Consider the following 25124-nt stretch of genomic DNA (forward strand, 5'->3'; position numbering starts at 1 on the left):
CTGCATATATTTGTGACTAGGAAGATATTCTTAAGAGCGTGGAAGAACTTTTCAGTGAATTAAGCTAAAACGGGCTCAGCAAGCTTTTCCTGTAAAGAACAAGATAGTAAGTGTTTTAGGTCTTTGTGAGCCGTACAGTCTCTGTGGCAACTATTTAGCTCTGCCTTTGGGGTAGAGAAGCTACCACAGACAATATATAAATGAATGGGCATTGCTGCATTCCAACAAAACTTTATTTACAAAAACAGGACATGGGAGATTTGGCTTACCAGTTCTTGGTTACATAGTATTTCATTTCTACTATCTAAACTAATGGGTTTTATTTGATTTATTAGTTTATTCATTCACGTATTCATTTGTGCATTTAAAATGCATTTATGTATAATCTAAATTGCTCAGGTAAGAGAGAAGTTAAGAGAGGTAATTAAAGAGGTGTAATTTGAATTTAACAGTTGGGAACTATTGCTTGAGAAGTGTTTGAGTTGGTCAGAGTTCTGAACTTTGTCCATGGAGAGGTGTATGAGTTTGTGCAAGTTGCATGATCTCTTTGAGTCTTAGTTTCTTTGTAAAGTGGTAGGAATAGTGCTTACCTCACAGCATTGTTGAAAGTGTGAGATGGAAGCCCACCATATCAATAGAGGTATGACTGCCATTGGTAGTGTCATTTTCCTTGGTCTCCTGTGTTTTCCACATGAACTCTTTCTCTTTCTTTTCTTTCTTTCTTTCTTTCTTTCTTTCTTTCTTTCTTTCTTTCTTTCTTTCTCTAAAGATTTTATTTATTTGCAAGAAAGAGCATGAATTGGGGGGTGGGGAGAGGCAGAGGGAGAAGCAGTCTCCCCGGAATCATGACCTGAGCTGAAGGCAGATGCTTAATCGACTGAGACACCCAGGTGCCCGGAACTGTTTCTTATAGAGAAATTTAAGAGACAAAAAGAATGGAATCTCCTTCTCAGATGGAAGTGGGGAAGCTATCATAATCATTATTCTCTCTCTGTAATAGATGACAATAGGGAAAAAAAAACGCAAATAATTGTTTTGGGTGGGGAGAAATGATAGTGGGGAATATGTGTCAGGGCTGAGCAGATAAAAAGTCTGGAAAGGAAGACAAGAAAATTAAACTTTTCTCGGTAAACTAAGGCTGGGTGAGGAGAACAAAGAAGGGGCATGAGGATGGGGCACATATGTGGAAACAGGACCTGGAAATGGGTTTAGATGTGTGAAGGGCTGGGAACCGAGAAGGAAAAGATAGTCAGCAACCCATGAACAACTGCACCATTAGCAGCGTCCCCAGAATTCTGAACTTTGCATAACAGCATATGCCTTTGGAGGGAGGAGATGCTTACTTGTGTCTTGCCAACGGTGCTGAGCTGGGTAGCTAACAACCTAACAGTGTGACTTCGCGCTAAGATGTAGAAGGTGGCACATTCATATTTAAAATTCGTATCTGTTGCATTGACAAGCCAGCGAACACCGTAGATGGGAAGACAGATTTCCGCTGAAGTTCAGACAGAAACACTTTTTGAAACAACTGACAAAATAGTGCCATAAAGGAATAAATCCAGGGAGTTCCTGGGCATCCTCTCTCATGATGGCAGTCTCCTGCACAGGTGGTGTGCACAGACTTCTAATAAGCAGTGACACGTATGCATGATAACTTAACTTGTAGCTAGATAGTTTCAGTTCCAGTTTTGAATCAGGGGCACTGTGCTGCCTGGGTACATACTCACTGTGCTTTTGATGTCACTTGAAACAATAGAACTGCCTCCTAATGCAGCTTACTATCACGAAGGTAGGTATTTTCTTAGTATGGTTATAGGGCCCTCGAAATGAAATAACCACATGGTTGTATGCTTTAAAGTAGCCCAATAGATAAAAAAATTCCAAAATTTTGAAGATGATTTGGGTGATTTAATAAGTTCATAATAATTTTTTTTTCAAACAAAGGGATAAGACAGCTAAAGATTTTCATTACTGAGACCCCTGAGTCAGTTTAAAACTTGTTTCTGTGACCATGGGGAATGAACACTACATTAGTGGTCCAGAATCTTCCACCGTTGTCTTAACTCTTCCAGTACTCTAGAGTTCAGTCAGCTATACCTGGATCTTTGTCACCTGATCTGTGACATGAACAGCCTGTATCAGATGACTGCGAAGGGGACTTTCCACTGTGAAATTTGATGCTCTTCTTAAATTAATTAATGTGGTGCTCTTCTTAAATTCTAGGCATTTTTAAAAAAGATTGTATTTATTTGAGAGAGAGCAAGAGAGAGCACAAGTGGTGGGGTGTGGGGCGTGGAGGGAGAGGGAGAGCAGGCTCTTAGCAGGGAGCCCTCGCTGGGCTGATCCCAGGCTCCCAGGCTCCCACGCTCCCAGGATTATGACCTGAGTCAAAGGCAGATGCTTAACTGACTGAGCCACTCAGGCACCCCAAATTCTAGGTGGGTTTTTAAAAAGATCTGGTCTGTACTCTGTCTTCGGGCTGCTCTGTATCCCTTCCCATGTAGCCCCGTTCCTGGTTTACTGTAGGTGCATAGTAGAAACTTGTTTTTTTTAGAAAACAAAAAATATAATGGTGGGATGCTGCATTGGTATTTAGTTTAAATGACACGACCAGATGTGAGGATAGAAAAGATTCGCATTTTACAAAAATAACTTCAGCCGTCCATTCGTATAGTCTATCACTTTGTGTAATATTTCCTTAAGTTGTTCATTTTTAAAATTTATTTTTAATTTTTTTTATTTTAAGATTTTTATTATTAGAGAGTGAGCAAGCACAAGTGGGGGGCTCAGAGGGAGAGGGAGAAGCAGGCTCCCCACTGAGCAGGGAGCCTGATGCTGCTAGATCTCAGGACACCAGGATCATGGCTTGAGCGGAAGGCGGACGCTTAACCTACTGAGCCACCCAGGCACCTGGATTTTTTCATTTTTATTTTTTCATTTTTTTATAAATATTAAATACAAATAATTACCATCCAAAGTGGTGTATTTTATTTGAAACATCCAAAAAAGTTAATGTAGTAACAGTTTTGTAACATTATGTAATAACATTTTATAATATAGTGGAATAATGCAGAAGTCACGTCTGTCAAAGGTAAGCAGAACTTTGTAGGTAAGGAGGATGACAGGCAGAAACGTGCAGGATTCCTGTCTCAAATATCCTCTCTTCGGCTGTATGTAGTCATGTGCTTCTTTTAATAAATGAGACATTGTTAGGGTCAGCCAAGCCCTGTCTTTTAGACGATCCCTCTAAACTTTTTGGTTTTAGAATACAGTCCAAATAAAAGCAAATTGTCACATTTAAAGTTTTGTTCAAACTGAGGGATTCAGGACGCGACATGATGTGATAAAGGAAGTTTTCCCACGGAAGGACAGCTAGAGAGTAGGGACCTAAAAGAGATGTTCAAGGTTCTTTGGATTTAGAGCAGTACCTATTAAGCAGATTTCCTTAAGGGAATCTTCTGTCTGTGTGGAGGAGGCATTGGGGGAAACAGATGTCAGTGGGACAATGGGAGGCTGGAAGGAGACACAGAGGACGGGTTTACTTTTTACAGAGTGAAGCTTGACTTGTGCTTTGCATGTGTGCTCTTTCCAGAATCTGTGAAAGAAGGTTCTACAATGGTTTGCTCGGCTCTCAGGAGAGTTGCCCACATGCATGTTTACCTGGTGAGGAAGGCCAGTAGTGTCTCCACAGGCCATCATCATCACCAGGCCTTGGGCTCGAGAACTGCTGCTTCAGAGTTTGCTGCCCGAGGAGCTCCAGGTGGCGCGGTGGAGGTACTGGGCAAATCCTACCCTCGGGATGACTACAGCAACCTCTCCCGGAAAGTCCTCTCCAGGGTCGGCAGAAATCTGCACAACCAGCAGCATCACCCGCTCTGGCTAATCAAGGAGAGGGTGAAGGAGCACTTCTACAAGCAGTACGTGGGCCGCTTTGGGACTCCGCTGTTCTCGGTCTATGAGGACTTTTCTCCAGTGGTCACCATCTGGCAGAACTTTGACAGCTTGCTCATCCCAGCTGACCACCCCAGCCGGAAGAAGGGAGACAACTATTACCTGAATGGGACTCACATGCTGCGAGCTCACACGTCCGCGCACCAGTATGACCTGCTGCACGCCGGGCTGGATGCCTTCCTGGTGGTGGGCGATGTCTACCGGCGCGACCAGATCGACTCCCAGCACTACCCAGTGTTCCACCAGCTGGAGGGCGTCCGACTCTTCTCTAAGCACGAGGTGAGTCTTGAGACTATTCTTACCATTGATAGACAGCATGGACATTCTTGTCGATCTCACTCATGTTTATCTCAGTGAAACCAGTTGTCCTTGATCTCATTTTGCCTTTGTGAATTATACATCCTTGATGGTTTCCTTTGTACAGGCCGAGCCTCAATATTTTTTGATGATTTGCTGTGTTAGTACCTACAGAAACGAGTGGGCCTTTGTTTTCCCTCGTCTGACCTTGGTCTTTCCATACTGACCTGCCTTTCTCTGGGTTTCTTCATATGAATGAATTGTCAGTGGCTCAAATTTATCCTTGGTCTAGGATGGTCAAGATACAATGCTGCACCCTATGGTTAGGTTATTCTAGTTCTCAGTTAGTAAAAATTAATTAGGTATTCATGCTATTAGAGATTAATGAATTTCTTAAACAGTAGAGGGACGGGCAGTTTTATTGGCTTAGATTGGAAACCGTGTTCTGTTCCCAAACTCTTCCCTTATCTTTCCTTCCTTCCACGTTTGTAGGTGTTTTACGTTTTTTTTTCTTTGTGAAATGTCTTAGTTGTTGCTATTCCTGAGGTATATGTTTGGATGCTTAGAGATTTTTGATCAGCAAATCTGATATTCTGGTTATTCTCAAAAGCACCCAACACTTTGCATGCTTGTGAGCTGGTATTATAATATACTGATTTCCTAATTTTTTTTTTTTGGCAAATTGTAAAAATCCTTAAAAGCTTGAGTCTGTTTCCTAAAAACCTGCAATACCATTTGTCTTTCATTCATATATTGTTAAATCTCTGTTTTTATGTAAGAAACAAATGGAATCAAATGAGGCACAGGAGATATTTCACTTTACCCCTTTTGCACTTCTTCCATACATGTTCACCAAAACAGGAGGAACAGTTCCCTTCTGTGAACAGACGCTAAATGGGTTGTTGGACATGGAAAGGAATGGTATATGATCCCTAGGCTAAGAAGGAGCCATTGTTTTGTTGTATTAAGTGAGTCACGTTGTATAGACAACTGTTTGCCTCAGGATGTGCTGTTTTCCTGTGAGTCTGTGATCCTACGGCAGTAGGTTAGCTTTACACGAAAAGGCCATCCACGCTTGATCGCAGAGCAGCTTAAATGAGCATTCTTACTACTTGGAATAGCTGACTAGTTTCTAAGTTAGGATTAACACTATTAATAAGGGTATGGGTTTATTAGGAAACGAAAAGGAAACAAACATAGGTCAAAGTCTAGGAAATATGAGCAAGTGATAGAATGTCGGTACAATTAACGTGCCGATGTGCTGGAGGAGATGTATGCTAGTAATATGGTGTCGGGTCCCAGCAGCCGGCAGGTGCTCAGCCTAGCCTACCTCATTAAAAACATGAGAAAGGAAAGTGCTCACTGATTTGTAAGCCTGAATGCCATGAAAGTGACAGTGAAAGCTTTGAGATTAGCATTTTAATGGAGGAAAATCCAGGCTACAGGAAGAGGGATAGGAAACTAATCTTTATCTTGTTTCATACTTGTTTATGGTCCAGTCCAATTTAGTCAACAGCAGACATGGCTAATCTAGACTGATAATGTTACTGTATATTCTGCCTTATCATTAAAAAAATTATATATGCACACACACACACGTATATAACTAGTAATATAGTTTGATGGGGAATTCCCTGTTCATCGCTTCATTTATTCCTCGTAATAAAACCCTTGTGAGATCAGTTGTTTCCACTTCGACCATGAGGAATCTGAAGTCTCCAAAGGTTGCCCGAGGTTATCCACCCCGTTGGTGGCAGGGCTGAAACTTGAACTCAGGTCTTCTGAGTTCATTGCCCATTCTGCTGTATTCTGTTGCTTTTCAGGGAGCTGCTTTGTAAGTGGGACCTGCTTATGACCCAAGTGGACCGTTAGTTTTAAGAATGGTGTTGAGAAGAGAGAGGTTTTGTTTTGTTTTGTTGTTTAAAAGCCTGGTCTCAACTAAAGTGTTGGTACTGTCTGACCTAATCTTAACTAACAAAAAAAATGTTTTTTCCTTCTTTCAGTTTATTTGCCCTAGAACATGGTTTTTCAGTAATTTTAATCATGTTACCTTGTAATTTAAAAATTATATTGTTATCTTTTAAAGTTCTCCTGTTTTTTAATAATCTTTGTAATTGTTTCAATTACTATAAGGTGTATTTCAACAAGAAGAAAAGTAAACACAGAGGTCTGGGGGAAAAAACAGGGATAAGCCTAGAAATGGATGAACTATGACTATATATTTTAACTATTAATTGTGAAGAAAACCCTTTTTGTATTTCGAAAAAAGGTTAAATGTATCAGTACTCACCAATATAAATGGGTCAAACTTATCAATTAGAGACATACATTACCAGAGGGGACATTTTCCCACATGAGAGACCTGAAACAAAACCATACCAGCAGTTGAAAATAAAGGGCAGGAAAAAGATATATCAACCAAATACTTACCAAAAGAAAGCTGGTACAGCGATGCGAATATTAGACAAAATAGAGTTTGTGGCAAAAATTGATAAATGTGAAAAAAGACGGATAATATATCAACGATGATGTTTTATGAATCAGGAATTTTAACGTGTCCAACATTATAGCCATGATACATAAACCAAAACTGAAGGAATAAAAGTTCAACTTGACAAATTCATAATCACAGTAGAAGATTTTAGATGACTTCAATCAAAAACCAATGGATTAAGTAGACAAGATGAGTAAAGAGATAGACAGCCTGAAAACATGATTAACAGGCTTGAGTTATGTTTATTTTTAAAATTCTGTAACTAAAATAAAATAAAATTCTGTAGCTATACAGATCCACACAGAAATTCTATACTCACAGTGAGAGGTATGCAGTCACATGGGATACTTGAAATAAGTTGTCCGTGTACTATTGACAGCTCGAGTCTAAACAGATGTCAGAGAATCGATAACATAAATAGAGCTGTGCTTGACTACAATGTAGTTTATGTAGAAAGCAGGAAGAAAGGATAATAAAAACTTTTCATATCCTCAGATATTTAAAAATGCACAGTTACAGATTCATGGGATAAAGAGAAATATTAACAGTAAATTGCAAATTAGTTATTAACCAGCAATGACAATACTCTCTTCAGACTGCTCAGATGTGTGGGAAAGTAGTCACTTGATTTTGTAGAAACTTGGTAGACCCCACTTAAATTGTGTGATCACAGTTAATAAAGCAAAATGTGTGGGATGTCCCTAACGAGGTACTTATAGTACATTTAGTTTTAAATATATTTAGGAAAATTTTAAAACCCTGAGAAATCAATGAGTTAAGTGTCATTTTAAGATGCTGAAGCAAACAGCATTGTTCCCAATGTAGAAGGGAGGTGAGTTGTATGGTTTTTAATAGTCCCAAATCTTACTAAACAGATAACAGCAGCTAGAATAGCAAAGCCCGTCTCCAGCACAACTGGTGACAAGGTCTCCCTAAGATCTTCACAAATGGCGGGAACTCACAGGTGCCGCTGGAAGATCTGCATTGTGTCAGAAACTAAGGCCGTCGTAGAGCCAACCAGTGAGGGCTGAAGGGAGGAGAGCTGCTTCTGAGTCTCAGAGAACAAACTTCGGACAACCGAATTTACTCATGGGCCCTTGACATTTAGTACCAGGAATAACATTGTTCGCCAGTGACCACCAACATCACAAAAAGAGGGGCCAGGGCCAGACTTTCAGGTCTCCTGTTGGAAGAATACAATGCCAACTATAAAGTCTTGCCAAAAAAATTGGACCTGAATCTGATCAAATCTCTAGATCCGGCTCCAAATTTATAGCAAGTACCGAGGACAGAGAAACATGTTAAACTATGCCATGGAGAATTAATAGCAAAATCCAGCCTGTGGGAAATGAGACAGCAATGTTACTGAAGATGTGATGTAGATAATGAAATAAACAGAAGAAGCAAAAGGAAAACCTTAGAAATGTTCAAGCACGTTATCAGTGGACTTCCTTTGTGGACTGGCATATAAACTGGTTCCAGTGTTCTTCCACGCTCCTGGTGAGTTGCATGGGCTCAGTTTGTGCGGTCATCCTGCACAGTAGGACCATATCTCCGTCTGAGACTGACTGGAAATCTTAAACTGTCCTTCCAACATAGACAGCTTGAGAAGCACTGCTCTACAGGACAAATGATTAAATTTCCTCAAATAAACTGCAAGAAAAATAAAAGGAAAATACACCTATAGATTAAAAGAAAGATCAAGCAATCACAATGCTTAGATCCTATCAAGAGAAAACATCTTTAAGGAAAAAATCATTTGAGGCCATGGGGAATTTGAATGCTAACTGAATGTCTGAATTTAAGGAGTTCTTTTATTTTTATTTTTTAAGGTATGACAGTGGTATTATATTTTTATAAAGTCATTTTCCTTTAGATTTACATATTGAAATACCTGTGAGTGAAATGATCAGGTGTCTCCGGTTTTCTTCAGAATAATACAGGGATAGGCATGTGGAGATGAATGGAAGAGGACTGGTCATGAATTGTTAATTTTTGAAGCTGGGTATTGGATACATGAGGGGTCATTATCCTTTCTACATTCGTGTGTTTGAAATTTTTCTGATAAAAGGTTAAAAAAAAAGACTGAAGGAAGAACACTGGGGTCAGTCAGTCAATCAGGAGAACATTTGTTGAACACAAACTGGGGTTCAGGTCTGTAAGAAGGTATCAGACAATCATGAGATGCTCCCTGGTTTCATGTGGAAGACAACTGTTAAGAATAAAAAAAAAACAGGAGGCAGAAGATATTAATCATAGAAGAATACATTGCATACAGAGACTGAAACCAATTAAATCTAGGATTAATAGCCTCTCTTCCATCATTCTGAGATGATTTTACACGTTTTACCAAGTCTGAAAGACTTGTATGTTCTGTTTCAGGGTATAGAGAGACCTATCAAGCTCATTTTATGAGATTAGACATGTTAATATACAAACTAGATTGGAAAAGAAAATTTTAGAAGTTTCGTCTTTATGAACATAGATGATTCTCTATTTTAATGAACAGATAGAGAATTATTAAATGAAATATTTGCAAATTTAATTCACTGGTGTATTGTGTCCTACCACGATATTATTATACATTTATTCCATTATATTAACTGATGTAAGGAGAAGAAGCATGTGATCACCTCAATAGATGTAAAAAAATAATTCGACGGCATTTAATGTTTTATGACATAAAAAAAGCATTTGATTACATTAATGACTCATGATAAAAACTTTTAGCAGACTAGGAATAGAAGGGAACTTTCTTTTCTTTTTTTTTTTTTTTAAACATTTTATTTATTTGAGAGACGGAGAGAGTGAGAGAGAGAGAGCACAAGCCAGGGGGAGAGGCAGAGGGAGAGGGAGAAGCAGACTGTCCACTAAGGAGGGAGTCCAACCCCGGACTCAGTCCCAGGACCCTGGGATCATGACTTGAGCCGAAGGCAGACGCTTCATCGACTGAGCCATCCAGGCGCCCCTAGAATGGAACTTTCTTAAATGATACTTGTCAAGCAGTCACAGCAAATATCATAATTACTGGTGTTAAATTATAAACATTTCTATCAAAATTAGCAACAATTCAGGATTATTTGCTGTCACTGCTTCTATTCATCATTGTGTGGGAAGTTCTACATTATGTAGTAAGCCTGAAAGAGAAATAGAAGGTGTAAGCATTGGAAAACATGAGATTAAAGCTGCTAAATTTTAGATAATATGATTGTTTACCTAGAAAATTTAACAGGGTATTCAAGTCAATTATTAGAACTAATAAGACAGTTGAGTAAAGTTGATGGGTCCAATGTAGAAAAAAATGTTTCTAATCCACAAGTAATAACCAATTAGAAAATATAATGGAATAAAGATTTCATTCATAGTATCAACTAAAACTTTGAAGTGCCCAGGTATGGTTTTTGCCAAAGATGCTCAAGATATTTACGGATAAAATGATGAGATGTTATTAAAAGACATAAAAGAAGAAGAGAAAAAGGAGAGATATACCATAATCACAGATTCATAGCTAGGAAAACAATATCATGAAGATGGCAGTTCCCCCAAATCAATGTATAAATTCAGCATAAATCTAATCAAAATATCCACTGAGTGTTTTGGAGAAGTTGAAGGATGAATCTTCAAATTCACTGAAAGAACAAGTTTGTGAATAGCCAGAACAATTTTTTACAAGCACTGGTATAAGGGGCATGCCTTACCAGACTTACAATGCTCTAGTAATTAAGATGGCTTATTATTGGCACAAGGTTAGTCAAATAATGAACTTTAAAATAGCTCTCCTCATATTTGTTAAGTGTATTATCTTATTATAAAGTGGAAATGATGTTATATAAATGGGGAGGTGATGGATTCTACATGAATTGCTCTGAGACAATTAGCTGTATAGGAAAAAAGAATCTTTTCCTATCCACATTTGTGATCTTTATCTCACACCAAATGCAAAATTCAATTCTGGGTGGATTCACAATCCATTTGTGAAGAGGTGTTTAAAACTTAAAGAAGAAAATGTGAGAAATTTTCATTATCACCTTGGGGGTAGAATATAATATCTTTAACTCAGACTCCCTAAAAAGAAAAATCCTGAAGGGAAAAAATTGTTAAAGAGTGACTACATTAAGATAAAATTTCTGCCTAACAAAAACCTTTCATAAATGAAGCAACAGACAAGGTGGAAATATTTGTATATATACAGCTAAAAGATTGATATTGATCAAATTAAAAGGTTTTAGTTTGAAAAAAAGAATCCAATAGGGAAAGTCTGAAGTACCAAGTGCTGGCCAATACATGGAGCCGTGGGAGTGCTCTGGGGGAGTTTATATAAAAACACACACCAAAAATGTCACTCCCATGTGTGGACTTAGATAATGTTCTTGAGTGCTCGTATTAGCAGACAGATGAGAATGTTCATAGCATTCTTAGTATTAGCCCAAACCTGGAACAACCCGGATTTCTACCAAGAGTAGAACAGATAAGTAAACCGTGGTATATTTATCCGATGGTATGTGAATATTTCCCGTGAAAATGAGTAAATCACAACTATATGCATTGACATGAATGAATATGCAAAGTAGTATTAGGCAAAGAAAGAAAGTTACAGAAGCTTGCGTTGTATGATTGCATTTACGTCAAGTTTTTAAAATGGGCACAATTAATCAGTATGTTACTTAGGGGTTCATGCATGTGTGGAAAAATTAAGGGATGCAAAGGAATAATGAAAAAATTTAGTTCTTCTGTTAGGAGTGGCAAGGGGATTGTGATCAGGTGGGGGCATGCAGGGGGCTGCAACGTTTTTGGTACTGTTGTCTGAAAACAGATACGGGTGGCGATCACACATGTATGTGTTTTTATTGTTCTGTAAACATGATATACTATACACTCTTTGTATGAATGATTTATTGTGTAATTTTTTAAAAAGTTAATAGCCCATCATCAGCATTAACAGCCTATCAATAGATGTGGGCGACCGATAAGCAATGACTGGGCTTATCAGTAAATAACAAAACGCAAAGTTCAAATGTAAAAGAACCAGATATTCCAAATCTATTAGATTAGTAAAAATTAATAACCTGGAAAATAGCAAGAATCTAGAGGAACCACAAATCTTACGTCCTTTTGTTGGGAGTGTATATAGTTGCCACCACTTTGTAGAGTTATTTGGTAGGTTTTTGTTTTTGTTTTTTTAATTGTATACTCTTTAATCTGGTGTCTTTTTCTTTAAGTGTAAAGAATAAAGGACAATTGGCTCTATTTGTACATTGAATATTTTATTGCAGCTGACATAGAACATCTGTGTCAACATGGATGAGGTTTTAATACAATGTTGAGGGAAACAAATAAGTTATGAGTGATACCAAACTATGATATCCTTCTTTTTAGAGGGAAAGAGAGAGAGTGCGCACGCATGCACGACTTTGGTGGGGGAAAATGGCAGAGGGAGAGGGAGAGAGAGAATCCCAAGCGGACTCCCCAGTCGTGCAGAGCCTGACTCAGGGATCGATCGTACTGTCCTGAGATCATGACCTGAGCTGGAATCAAGAGTCAGACGCTTAAGCAACTGAGCCACCCAGGTGCCCCTAAACTATCACATATATGTATGTATGTATGTATGTATGTATTTATTTATTATTTTTTAATTATTTACTTGAGAGAGAGATCCACAAACAGGGTGTGGGGTAGAGGGAGAAGCAGACTTCCTGCTGAGCATGGAGCCTGTTATGGGACTTGATCTCAGGACGCGGGGATCATGACCTGAACTGGAGGCAGAGGCTCAACTGACTCAGCCACCTAGGCACCCTTTAATAGATATTTTAGAATAAGTCCAAATAACAAGTGTTCTCATTGTGTGCTTGCTCATGCTTTGTCTCTTTCACTTGCTGTAGCTCTCTTTCCTTCTCTCTCTCCACACCCATTCCCCCATTACACATACAGTGTTTTTTTTTGTTTTTTGTTTGGTTAGATAAATACGTAGGTAGGTGTGAGAAAAATACATGGGAACGATAAATACCAAAATCAAGACACTGATTACCTGGCAGGTGAGGGTAAGGTGAGTAGTAGCAGCCGTCATCCTTGTTTGCAAATAATGCCAGATATTATGATTTTTTTTTTTTGGAGGCTAGAAGGATTTTTGATACTAGAAAGTTTGAGCACCACTGTTCAGTTGCTTCAAAACTAAATTTTTACCAGACATGTGAGGCATTTATTTTGCAAAGAATAGCAAATCTCATGTGTTTGACAGACCCACCAGAGGGAGCCCATACAAATCCTGTTTCTATTTAATCTGATTAAAAAAAATTAATAAGTACATACCTGGACCGTGTTCAGAGAAGCTATATTTTCCTTTTGTCCCTGGAGACGTCTTATCCTGTTTCACCAGCTGTGCCTTGTATATGATTCCTGGGAGTGCACTCTAAGTACAGTGAGTGCACCAAGGGGCCGTGGAGGAGGTAGGATGCTCTGTAATTTATTCTTCACTCTGGGCTGCAGACTCTTTGTTTCCTCAGTGTGTCTTCATTGTCTCCATTCCCCTTCTATGACTCCCTCTGGGTCCATTTTATCCAGAGTCTTCCTCTTATATATACACATGTGCAAGCTGTACTTCCTCCTGAATTTAAGATTATTCATGACGAGCCTTCCTTTCTTCCTGTTTTTGTCTTGAGTATTATTATTAAAAAAAATCTAAATTCTTTTTTTTTTTTTTTTTTTTTTTAATTTTAAGAATCCGTGTATATATCTTGTCTTTGTCTTCTTGGCTGGTAGTTCTCAAACTTGAGTGTATTAACAAGTCCTGGTCCATGACCGAGTTTTTGTGGATCTCACTGGAAAATTACTGATATAAGAGGAATATGGCAAGTTTTATAAATGTACATTTGTTCACTTTAAAGGACTTTTTCTTGTCCTGAGATGATTTCCTTTTTACGTTCTTAACTATTAAAATATTCTTTTATGAATTGATGGTGATGGTATTTAAAAAATATGCCTGTATTTCCAAAATAAAGCCTTGCCAACTTTATCTTAGTTCCTAGAATTTTTTGAAATTATTACCAGCATATGAAATGCCAAGTGAAGTCTTATATTTCTAAGTAAATACACATATGTCTTGATAAATGAAGACATAGTTATGTTATGGAGAAGATGTAAATATTCTGTAACTAATAGTGATTCATGCATATTCACACAGAAAAAAAGGGGAATGTTTCTATAGAAGAGATGAGTAAAGGTATAGAGAGAAGTAAGCTTTGATATAATTTGGACAACAACACATTAGTGAAATACTGCTTCATTCAGAGGTCCAGTTCACATCCTATTCCATCTCAACTGCCTCCTCTTTAAAAATAATCACTGGCATTCCCCATTTCTTCCTGTAGAAGTGTGGTTAAGGGGTTCCCTCCATGGGTTGTGCTCCTTCCCTGTAATTATTCAGTCGGAGTGGAGTGGATATCCTTCATTTCGAACAACCCCTTTGGCATCCTTTGTGGTTCATCCTTGTTAGAAAACCACTCTCATTTATCATCAGAAAATTTCATTTTTTTCTCCCTTTGATATTCTCTCCCACCTTCCAGATGGTTCATTAGAACCCTCCTGTTCTTGGGCTTCTTTTTCTGAGCTTCCCCACTGTTACTCTTGTGGTGAGCCAAAGGTAGTCTCTTTATTCCTGCTTTCTACCCTGAATCACTTTTCTATCATTCAGTGAATGACAAGGTTTTATTCTCCACCATGTGGTTATTGGGTTTCCTTAATAGCCTCATGCGGAGGGGCTTTATTGAAGGCACTTTTATTTGGCCTTGATAGATTATAGTCACCATGTTTCCCTAATCTCCTCTTTAAACTCTCTTAGGAGGGACTCCTTCTGTCAAAGACACACTTATATTGAAATGTCTTTTCTTTATTTATATTCTTTTTCTCCACCCGAGTGTTTACTTAGGTATGTCTCTTGACAGTGAAGCAAAAGGCAACTGGTCACAGCCAGGAGTCCACAATATATTGGATTTGAGTAATACTCTGTTATTGGAGGACAAAGTGGGGAGGGGGTTGGACAGCCATTTAAAGAGAGACCAGTCTCTGTTTTCTGTGGCACAGTGCTTTTGCACTGTGATAAGTTGTTCTTGCTGTGACAAAACAGAAACTCCTAGTCTCTTAGCTTGAGACCCTGTCACTGACCTCTAGCGTGATGGCCCATGACCCTCACTGAGCTTTCAGTACATCCTACCTTGAACTTTTACTTTGTGTACGTCTGGTATCTCCAACTGATTGGTTACTTCCTGGTGTCTCCTGTCCCAGCCAGGATCCTGCACAGAGTAGCATTTGGTAAATGTGGTGCTCGGATATCTCCCAGGTTCTGGTCTGCCAGCCTCTACTCTGCAAAGGATGGCAGCTAATGTAGGTAAGTGCATGGCAGTTCTCCTGTCAGCTTTTCTGACGGGGCCTTCTCAGAGCTACTTCTCATGTGCCGGCCTTCCAGAAGAGCAGCTGTATCATTCAGGGCTGGGTTGCAGGACAGAAACCACATAGTAATGGATCAGGGAAAGCTCAATATTAAGAATTATTAACTATAGCATAGAAAATTGGGGCAATGAGGGATTGGCTAGTGAGAAGTAAAGAGAACTCTAGAGTACAGAACTTGCAGATCAATGAGCAGCTGCTACCCCCAGGACTGACACTGAACCCCTAAGGAAGAGCCCTCCGCCCCTACCCCTCAGCTGTGGCTCACTGAATGGCACAGAGGTGGTAGTGGTTTCATGCTGGTGAAATTGCTGGATATCCACATTCTGGAATTTGCTGGAAATCTGCTTTCTGAGGGGCCAGGGAAGGCTATTTTGAGGGGGTTGTCTTATGGGAAGCACTCTGCTATAGACTTGCCTAGAAAGGGTTATGGAGGAAGCAGCTGTCCGGGTGGGAGCTCCTGGGGAGCTGAGTGCTGCTGCTTACACTGCAGGACACCTGGGATCCAGCAGGACTCCCTTTGTAATGCATGTATTTTCAGGGACCTCTCCTGACAGAGCTTAATATTGTGCTGCTGGCAAAGGAAAAATATTTGAAGGGCCCCACACAGTTTTCACAGAGCAGTCAATGGAGGATTGATTTGTGGCTGAGAGGCAATACCTTGATAACTAGACAGCCAGCTTGCTCCTTTTCCTGAATATCCAGAAGTCTTTAGTTAGTTAGGCTGTTATTCACCCAATAAATAAGTTGCTAGGGAAAGTCAATTTTAGAGAAGCACAGACTTTTGTCCTTGATTCTAATTTAAAATTTCTTAAAAAAAATTTTTTTTTATTTTAAATATTTTTATTTATTTATTTATTTGACAGAGAGAGACAGCCAGTGAGAGAGGGAACACAAGCAGGGGGAGTGGGAGAGGAAGAAACAGGCTCATAGCGGAGGAGCCTGATGTGGGGCTTGATCCCATACTCCGGGACCACGCCCTGAGCCGAAGGCAGACGCTCAACGACTGCGCCACCCAGGCGCCCCCTAATTTAAAATTTCTGAATATAACTTAGGTTGTGGACAAGCTATCTAGTTAACTGGTTCTTACTACATGGATGCATAAAGGACAGAGGATATTCTCAAGGGTAAAAGTTGGAAACAGTATAGGATCTGGAGAAAAACGGATGAATATCCTCCGTCTCTCATTCCTTGAAGATCTCAGGAAGATCATTACCATTTACATTCTGCATTTGCTGTTGGAGGCCAAGAGGGCCTCATTAGATTTTACTGAATCCACGTAATTACAGTAGCAGTATTTTTTGTACTAGCTGAAGTGATGTGTGAAAGTAGCAAAAATATTTTCACAGTGATATTATGCTCTTTCGCAGTAGACTTCACACCTTGCTGGAGACTGCATTTCTTTGTGTGGTGCACATTATGGAAACCTACTTTCTGTGGAAGGGGTGGTATAATTTCACATTTTCAGCTTGGTAGGTACAGGTGGGGAGGTAATGAAAGGCCTTGAGTTTTCTGTACCAGCCATCCTCAGAACCAGCCAGCAACCTGTGATACGCACGTCTTCTTGAATTGTCAGTTCAGATCCCTGAGTCTGCTCTTAGATGGGAAAGATGATACTCCTGCTATTTAACTGGCTCTTTAGGTATCTTTTTCCTGAAGCTTTGACCTTAAATCTTCTGTCTAATGTCATCCCCCAGACTCATCCTGGGGTAGGTCTCTGAAATTGTAAACTGCTTAACATGAATGAATTTGAAAGATAAAACAAGAGTTTTCTTAAACTAGATACATCATTTAAAGGCAATGCTATTTTTCACCTATATGGAGACTTTCTATAATGTTGTGTGTATGACTGATATCATTTCATCATTGCAGTGATTTTCTAGCCTTTTTCTTTTACCATTTGGGAATCTGCTGAGAGATTTGGATACTACACACACACACACACACACACACACACACACACACACAGAGAGAGAGAGAGAGAGAGAGAGAGAGAGAGAGGATTTTGTATGTAGTTTAAGGGGTGTGATATGCTCCTGGATTAGAAGTCACTGTCAAGTACATAGTTCAGTCTCCATGTCGATAATTCCCAACCTACATCGGTAGTAAGCTGGAAGAACTGTTGTTCTTTATTCCCTTAGCATTTCTCTCTTCCCTCTTCTGCTGTTTCTTATAATACCTCCCCGGATCACATTGGGATCCAGGCTGGGACTATGTTTGGTGGTGGATTACATGAATAGCAGCAGAAGTTAGGTTTATGTTAACCATATGAGTGCAGAGAATGTTGCCTAACTTGGGAATGACCAGATGTCAGCTGTTGGGGTGATTGGAGGATCAAGATTGAAGTCAAGAGCTAAGAGTCAGAGGCTGTCTAGGAATAGGTGGGTGACTTGAATGTGTTTGGGGAAGCCAAGGGACGAATTTCTGCCTAAATCTGAGAGTCTTTATCTTGGGGCACAGGACATTCCTATGTAGTGACCATTTCAGATCCAAGAAATGGAAATATTTGTTCTATGTTTAGAAGCTTGTAAGGTGGAGAGCTGCTTTGAGATTGGACTCAGGTACAGGGTTGGGTGGTGTGGGTCTTGTGGGGAGCAATCTTAGCGCACATCCAGTAAAAGGTGAATCTTAAAGGCCTGGCATGTGTTGGGGTTTAGATAGTTCATTGTATGTATCATTTAAGGGTAATGACCTAGGCTGAAATCAAAACAGAGAAGGATTTACATTAGACAAATGGAAAGAGTAACTGTCTCACTGTAAAAATTATAAGTGAGAGGCTCTTTCAATGGGATTTGGGGTCACCTTGTCATCCAGGTGATGTTTCTCAATATTTTAAGGAGATGGACTCAGAGTAAAGGACCCTCAGTTCAGTTGTCCCAACTCTGTTACCTTTTCCGTGCAAAAACTTGGGATAGCAATGATGTGTCATTTCGTAGGGAATTTGGTGATGGGACCATGTAGAATATGTATCTATCTGCTTTGACAATAGTGATATAAATGATTCTCATTTGAACCAAAGTATCAAATATAATTTTAAAATATAGTTGTTAGATGTTGACTCCATGATGCATCAATATATACTATAGCATTTGTCAAGTAATCCACAATAAACATATCCATAGCGATAGGACTAACAGTGATTTATTGTTCAAAAGCTGCACCAGCATTTGAAATCTACAACCAACCTAGGATACCACTGGAGGTTAACTGATAGTCCCCTCCTAGTGAATTGTGGAGATTCTGACTTTTCAAACGTGTTCCAGGGCTATAAGAGCTTTTTGGTGTCGTCTTTTTATGTTAGTCAGCGTTCTCTGGAAACAGAACCCTTGGGTGAGTGTGTGTGTGTATGTGTGTGATTTATATAAAGTGATTTATTGTAAAGAAGTGGCTTATGTGATTATGGAGGCTGAGAAGTCAGACCGCGGAGAGCCAGTGATAGAGTTCCAGTCTGAGTCTGAAGGCATGAGAAGCAGGAAGGCCAGTGGTATATGTTCCAGTCCAGAGGCAGGAGAAAACTGTCATTCTGCTTCAAAGACAGTCAGACACAGGGAAAAATTTGTTATTTAGCCTTTTATTCTATTCTGGCCTTCAACAGATTGGATGAGGCCCAGTCACATTGGAAAGTGCAATCTGCTTTACTCAGCCTACAGATTCTGATGTTAATCTCATCTAGAAACATTCTCAGAGACATATCTGGAAATCGTGATCAACCAAATGTGGGCACTCTGTGACCCAGTCAAGTGGACACATAAAATTAATTGTCACACTCTTCTTGGGCAGTGGCATGCTAAAAGTCCCTAGTCGATTCTCCTAGGTCCTTAATTTTGTTCTGCGGATGCCACATTTTAGTAACTCCTAGTAAACAACGTAGTCAGTTACTAGTAAGTAACCTTTATTTGTACATAAAAGTGGGAAAGTATGAAATTTTGCATCTTTCACCCTTGGGTATTGAATAGAGGCTTGAACTTTTGGGTTGTTGGAGCCCATCTGTGGGTCTGGGCCTCATAGATGGGAAGTGTTTCTGGTAGCAGTGCTTATTATTCTGGAAATATCACCTGCTTTTGAGCTGGTGTGAGAGGAGTCAAATCCAGGCTCTGCAGCTTACTCTCTGATGACCTTAGATAAATGATTTAACCACTTTGCATCTTGGTTTCCTTAATTAAAATGAGTACAATTCCTGAGTTGTGGTTAAAGAACTTAGCCTGGTTCCTGACAAGTGGGAGGTGCCTGGCAAATGTTCGCTCCGCAGCAATCCCCTTCTGTTGCCATAAAACTAGACGTAGGCCTTTTTGTGTTGGTGAAGTGTAGATGCAGCTGTATAGCACGTGGATCAGGTACCTTTCGGCTCCCGCTTTTCAGATCTGATCCACTTGTACTGTTTCTTTTTTTTTTTTTCTTTTTAAAGCCACTGCTATCTTTTCTGTTGACTGATTAGTAATATGTCTCCTGTCATCTTCCTTTAGAGTAGGTGATAGAATTTAGATGAGGCCGTGGTCCTGTTATATTTCACCCACTGGCATTGTGAATGAGCTGTTTAGCCACCTGAAGAAGAAAATGGAATCTCTTCCATTCTGTTTTATCTGTCATTATGACCTAGGAAGAGGGTGAGGAGAGATCACCGTTTTAAAGGTGACAGCAGAATGGATGAAGTTTTCTTCTCCTTTAAATGGGGGCTGTCACGAGAACCAGTTCTCACCAGGGCAAGCTGTTTTTTTATTGTTGCCGTTGTTGCTTTTTGCCTCCACACGTGCAAACATTTAATCTCTCATGTAGTTTGTGTACAGCTTCACGTAATTTCCTTGCTTTGATGGATTGAAGTTTCTGATGTTTTCTCTCTATAGGCTAGGGGTTGGCAGAATATTAATCTGCTTCCTTTTCCCTTTGGTACCCCTAGGAGAACTCCTAAGAGAAGAAGAGGGCTGAAAAATAAACTTGTCATGATATGCTAGAGTTAATAAAGGCAGGCAAAAAAGCTGAGCAGATTTCCAAAAGAGCCAGAAGCCTTTGGCAGTATCTCTGGGGAGCAGGGGGGAGGCGGGAGTCACTGATGCTGCTTCCCTGACATAACTGCAGAGCTCAGCCCCTGAGCACGCGGGGAAAATGGCTGTGTGGAGTCACGTGGGCGCCTGCTTGCCATGCTGAGGATTTCCTCACCCTGGCTTCTTAAGAACGTGCGTTTTGTCACTGAGCAAGGAAGTGGAACAGCCTCAATTATGTATTTAACTTGAGTTTTCTCTCATGGAGGCTTCAGTTAACGGAGATTTGGAAAGATTGTGTTGTTCAGTGGGGACCTGTTTGAGTTTGCAAATGAAGGTCTAGTGTGGGGGGTTCCCTGAGAAAGCATTTGAAACTCGAGCTTCTTGTTTTGTAGAGCCCCCTTGACAGCCGATATTTTGTTCAACTCCCTGGCCGAAGTTGCTTTTCAACTACCAGTGTATTTTTGTAGCATCTTTCACCACAGAACACTGACTGTTTCAAATCTCTTCGCATTGCTCCGCTGGCACAAAGTTCCATAGCAGGGAGAGGAAATGAGCTAAGCAGTAGGGAGAGAAAATAAAGTCCGCTTGGGCAGGGCAGAGCTTTACTGCATTCCCTCCCCTGTGCTAATCTCTGTCACTTGATTAATTGGCATGTGGTGTGTGACAGAAAATCCGGGGAATGACAAAACTGCTTCAATATCAATTAGCTAAAACAGGAGTGGACTTCCCACAGAGACCCCAGGACAGAGTTGTATTTAACTGGGGCCTTTCAAACACAAGTCTTCCCAAATGATGAGCAGTAGAAGATTTCACTTAGGGCCCAGTTGTTTAAAGAAATTAAAAACTGTGGAAATTAGCAGCTGAAATCCACTTGGATGAGTCTGCTATCCCTTTAATATGTCTGTCTATTCATCTCACTAAGACATCCCAATCCTTCCTCCAAAGTGATTTGAATACTTAATATTTGCTGAAATGCTTTAGTTGGATTTGAATAACGTAATTGAATTTGCTTGCTGCATTCAGGGGGAATGAAGGCTTGGGAGTTCCTATGGTAAGATATGTGAACGTGCTTCTTTTTAGAAGTGATTCTTACTTATTTCCCTGCCTGTGAACCAAGAATTAATAAGCAGTGGGCCTGCCAAATATATGAGGCTGTATTCATCAGAATTATAGGCTTTATCTGTCACTCTCCGGGTGACTGGCTAGTCCCCGGGGCTCTGAGGTGATCTTAGCGACAGGTTTTCGTTGAGCTGAGTTGGATATAGATTGCCTTTGTGTTTGGACGCCGTGTGTTCTTAGGACCCACATCAGAAACAGGATACTTGTAAACTAACATCCTGACTAAGTGCTGTTCCTTTTGTTTATGGCATGATGAAGGAGACAGATAAATAAACTAGAAACTCAACACAACACAGTCAGCACAGTGAAAGAGATATGACCAAAGCACAGAAGGAAAGGTTTATCCCTGGTGTAATAATAGGAAGCTTACTAGAGAATCTTAGAGAGAAATGTGAAGTTATCCTGGCAGAGAAGGGGAGTTCTGGGGGCACCTGGGTGGCGCAGTCATTAAGCGTCTGCCTTCGGCTCAGGGCGTGATCCTGGCGTTCTGGGATCGAGCCCCACATCAGGCTCCTCTGCTAGGAGCCTGCTTCTTCCTCTCCCACTCCCCCCGCTTGTGTTCCCTCTCTCGCTGGCTGTCTCTCTCTGTCAAATAAATAAATAAAATATAAAAAAAAAAAGGGGGGGAGTTCTGTTCCAGGTTGTGGTAGTAGCATATTTGAAGGCATGAGGAAACATGTATTGTGGGGTGTCTGGAGCATGGGGAAGTGACCAGAGATGAAATTAGAGAGAGGTATAAACTGCTTCATGAGGGACCTTCTATGTAACTTTGGAATTTGATCTTTAGTTTAAAAATACTAAGGAGGCTTTAATAATTTTTAAGTATGAGAGTGATACAATCAGATTGGCATTTTAGAAAAATAATTCTTCAGGTTAGCCCATGGAACGGGGCAGTGCAGGTAGCATTGGACACGAGGAGACTCGTTAGAAGATTATTTATAATCGTCTGGGAGAAAACCGACGCAGGCCAAGCCAAAGAAACAGCAGGGATGACAGATAAGAAAGAATGGACTTGGAAGATGTTAAGGAGGTAGAATTTACTGGATTTGGTTACTGCATGTAGGCAAGTGAGGGAAAAGGAAAAGTATTTGATCTGCTTTCTTGGTCCCATTCCCAGAGTTTGGGATGACAGGAGAAGTAGGTTTTGGGGTTGGGGTCAAGAGAGCTAGTTGAGTTTGGGATACGTCAAGGTGGAGGATTTGCAGGTGGCGGTGTTCAGTAGGCAGGTGCTTGGATGCATCTGGGCCCTGGCGCGGTTGCCTAGGATGGAGGTGGAGATTGACAATCTAAGGCCATAGTTGCCCCTCAGAGTTTGGCTGCAGTCATGTAGGGAGCGTAAGCACAGTCAGAAGTGTACAAAGCTGAAAGTGAGGCCTGTGGAATACAAATAATCAGGATAGCAAAGGAAGGAAAGGGAAGCTGTGAAGAAGACCAAGAAAGAGCAACCAACTTACTTGGGAAGAAGAGAGCGGGTTGTAGTAGCGTGACATGGGACAAGGGGAACTTTGTGTCTCTTGGGGACTGTTTAAAGGGAAGAGTTAAAATTTGTACTGAGGAGAAAGAGCCAGAAAAGAGAATAAAGGAAGAAGAGATGTGGAATGATTTCTAAGTAAGAACTTTGAGGAGACGGAGAGTGATTGGGGTAAGGTATGTTCATGTCACTGTAAGGCCTGGAGCCTGACCAGAGGAAGGTGTTCTTTTCTTTCACTTTCTCTTCTCTTTACTCTTTTCTTTCTTTCTTTTTTTCTTTCTTTCTTTCTTTCTTTCTTTCTTTCTTTCTTTCTTTCTTTCTTTCTTTCTTTCTTTCTCTTTCTTTCTTTCTTTCTTTCTTTCTTTCTTTCTTTCTTTCTTTCTTTCTTTCTTTCTTTCTTTCTTTCTTCTTTAAAATTTTAAACTAAGGTGAATGTGAAGGACTGAAGGATGACTGCAAGGCAAATACATTTGTAAGTGGGAATGGAAATGGTTTCCTATCTGATGACTTCTCTTTCAGTAAGAAGGAAAGGTCATTTTTTTTTCCCCTGGCAGAAGTAGTGTAGGTAAGACAGACACCTTTTAGGAGTGACATACCTGATTAGTCTCTAAAGTTGACTAGAGAGAACAGCTGATGCTTTCCCCAAGATTCAGTTCTTGATTCAGCACATGCCTTTAGAGGCAGTTCTAAACTTGTCAGGTAGTTAAGAAGACGTGCATGAGCATCTGCTGTGTTCAAGGCATTGTGATGATGGTATTAATTCTTGAGGTTATGCCGGTCACACGGAGTCTTTTCTGTTGCTCCTCAGTTGGTTACAAATCATGGTAGCCTGTCTTCTTTCACATTAAGAGTTTGGAATATTGCTCTTTGGGCATTAGTCTCTTTAGCATGCTGATGTCAGTCAAAGGAGTCTGTAGTCCTTATATTCAATTTTGTAATAAACTTTTTATTTTAGAATATTTCTAGGTTTTACAGAAAAATTGCAGAGACAATACAGAGTTCTGTGTACCCCATACCCAGTTTCCTCTGTTACTGACATCTTACATTAGTATGGCATATTTGTCACAATCAGTGAACCAATTTTTATATATTATTATCTATATTTATTTTTATTTCCAAGCCTTCTTGTTGTGGCCTTTTCAATTATCTTTGGCAAGGGGAGAAACACTTGTCTGCTGATGATAATTCAGAAACTTGAGTTGAACAAGCAGTTTGAGTGTTCTCTCCATTGTGTCCTTGGGATTGTCTTGTCTTGTCTTTTTTTTTTTTTAAGATTTTATTTATTTATTTGACAGAGACAGCCAGCAAGAGAGGGAACACAAGCAGGGGGAGTGGGAGAGGAAGAAGCAGGCTTCCAGCGGAGGAGCCTGATGTGGGGCTCGGTCCCATAACGCCGGGATCACACCCTGAGCCGAAGGCAGACGCTTAACGACTGCGCTACCCAGGCGCCCTGGGATTGTCTTGTCTTAAACCCTACTTCTGAGGCACCTGAGTGGTATGGTCGGTTAAGCATCTGACTCTTGGTTTTGGCTCAGGTCGTGATCTCAGGGTCATGAGATCCAGCCCTGCATGGGGCTCCGTGCTTAGTGTGGAATCTGCTTAAGACTCCTTCTCCCTCTGCCCCTTCCCTCCACGCTCGCTCTCTTTCTCCCTAAAATCAAATTAAAACCCCCCAAACCCTACTTTTTATCTCTTTGAAAGTCATATAATTAAAAAGGTGAAGTCTACAAAAGAAAAATAAATATCAACTGGTATCAGTTATGTTTCTTTAATTTAAAAAGTATTATATATCCAGTAAATTCAACTTGTTAGACAAAAATCTTTATTTATTTTAATTATTTTATTGATTTATTTGACACAGAGAGAGCACAAGCAGGCAGAGGGAGAGGGAGAAGCAGACTCCCTGTGGAGCAGGGAGCCCGACGTGGGGCTCGATCCCAGGACCCTGGGATCATGACCTGAGCTGAAGGCAGACACTTGACCGACTGAGCCACCCAGGCACCCCTAGACAAAAATCTTTTTAAAAAATGGGTTCCTAAAGGGTAACAAAGTGTTTTTGTTTGTTTGTTTTTGAGGAGATTGTGCACCATCACCAGTGATAACAGTTCCCTATCCTCTTTGCCTCTAGATGGCACTGAGTATATACTGGCCTATAGTTTTGAAGCTGTACAATTTGGAATAAAAAAGTCTCTCCAGTTAACGTTATGTACATGTTCACTGATGTGCTCTCTGTTTTCACCTCCTGCTCAGCAGAACACAGAACTAGGAAGCTCTCTTAGTTCCTCTAAGAGGCCCATCATAACAAAGTCTTTATGAACGGTGAGGAATTTGCTGGTTATTTTGTAAGAAGGAGGAGAACATTTTTATCATGTAA

General features: G+C 40.1%; 1 protein-coding gene across 6 annotated transcripts in view; it reads left to right on the forward strand.

The window, feature by feature from the left end:
• FARS2 (phenylalanyl-tRNA synthetase 2, mitochondrial) overlaps nt 1-25124 on the forward strand; it is a 606910-nt gene that overhangs the window by 130496 nt on the left and 451290 nt on the right. For all 6 annotated transcript variants that reach the window (XM_087857913.1, XM_045811628.2, XM_087857912.1 and 3 more), the window contains one exon: nt 3593-4230. In XM_087857913.1, the coding sequence (XP_087714039.1) occupies nt 3616-4230 (615 nt within the window). In that variant the 5' untranslated portion in view covers nt 3593-3615. The remainder of the gene's footprint in view (nt 1-3592; nt 4231-25124) is intronic.

This window comes from Ursus americanus, chromosome 32, assembly GCF_024610735.1.
Source record: "Ursus americanus isolate L20-20 chromosome 32, mUrsAme1.1.p, whole genome shotgun sequence".
NCBI classification, from domain to species: Eukaryota; Metazoa; Chordata; class Mammalia; order Carnivora; family Ursidae; genus Ursus; species Ursus americanus.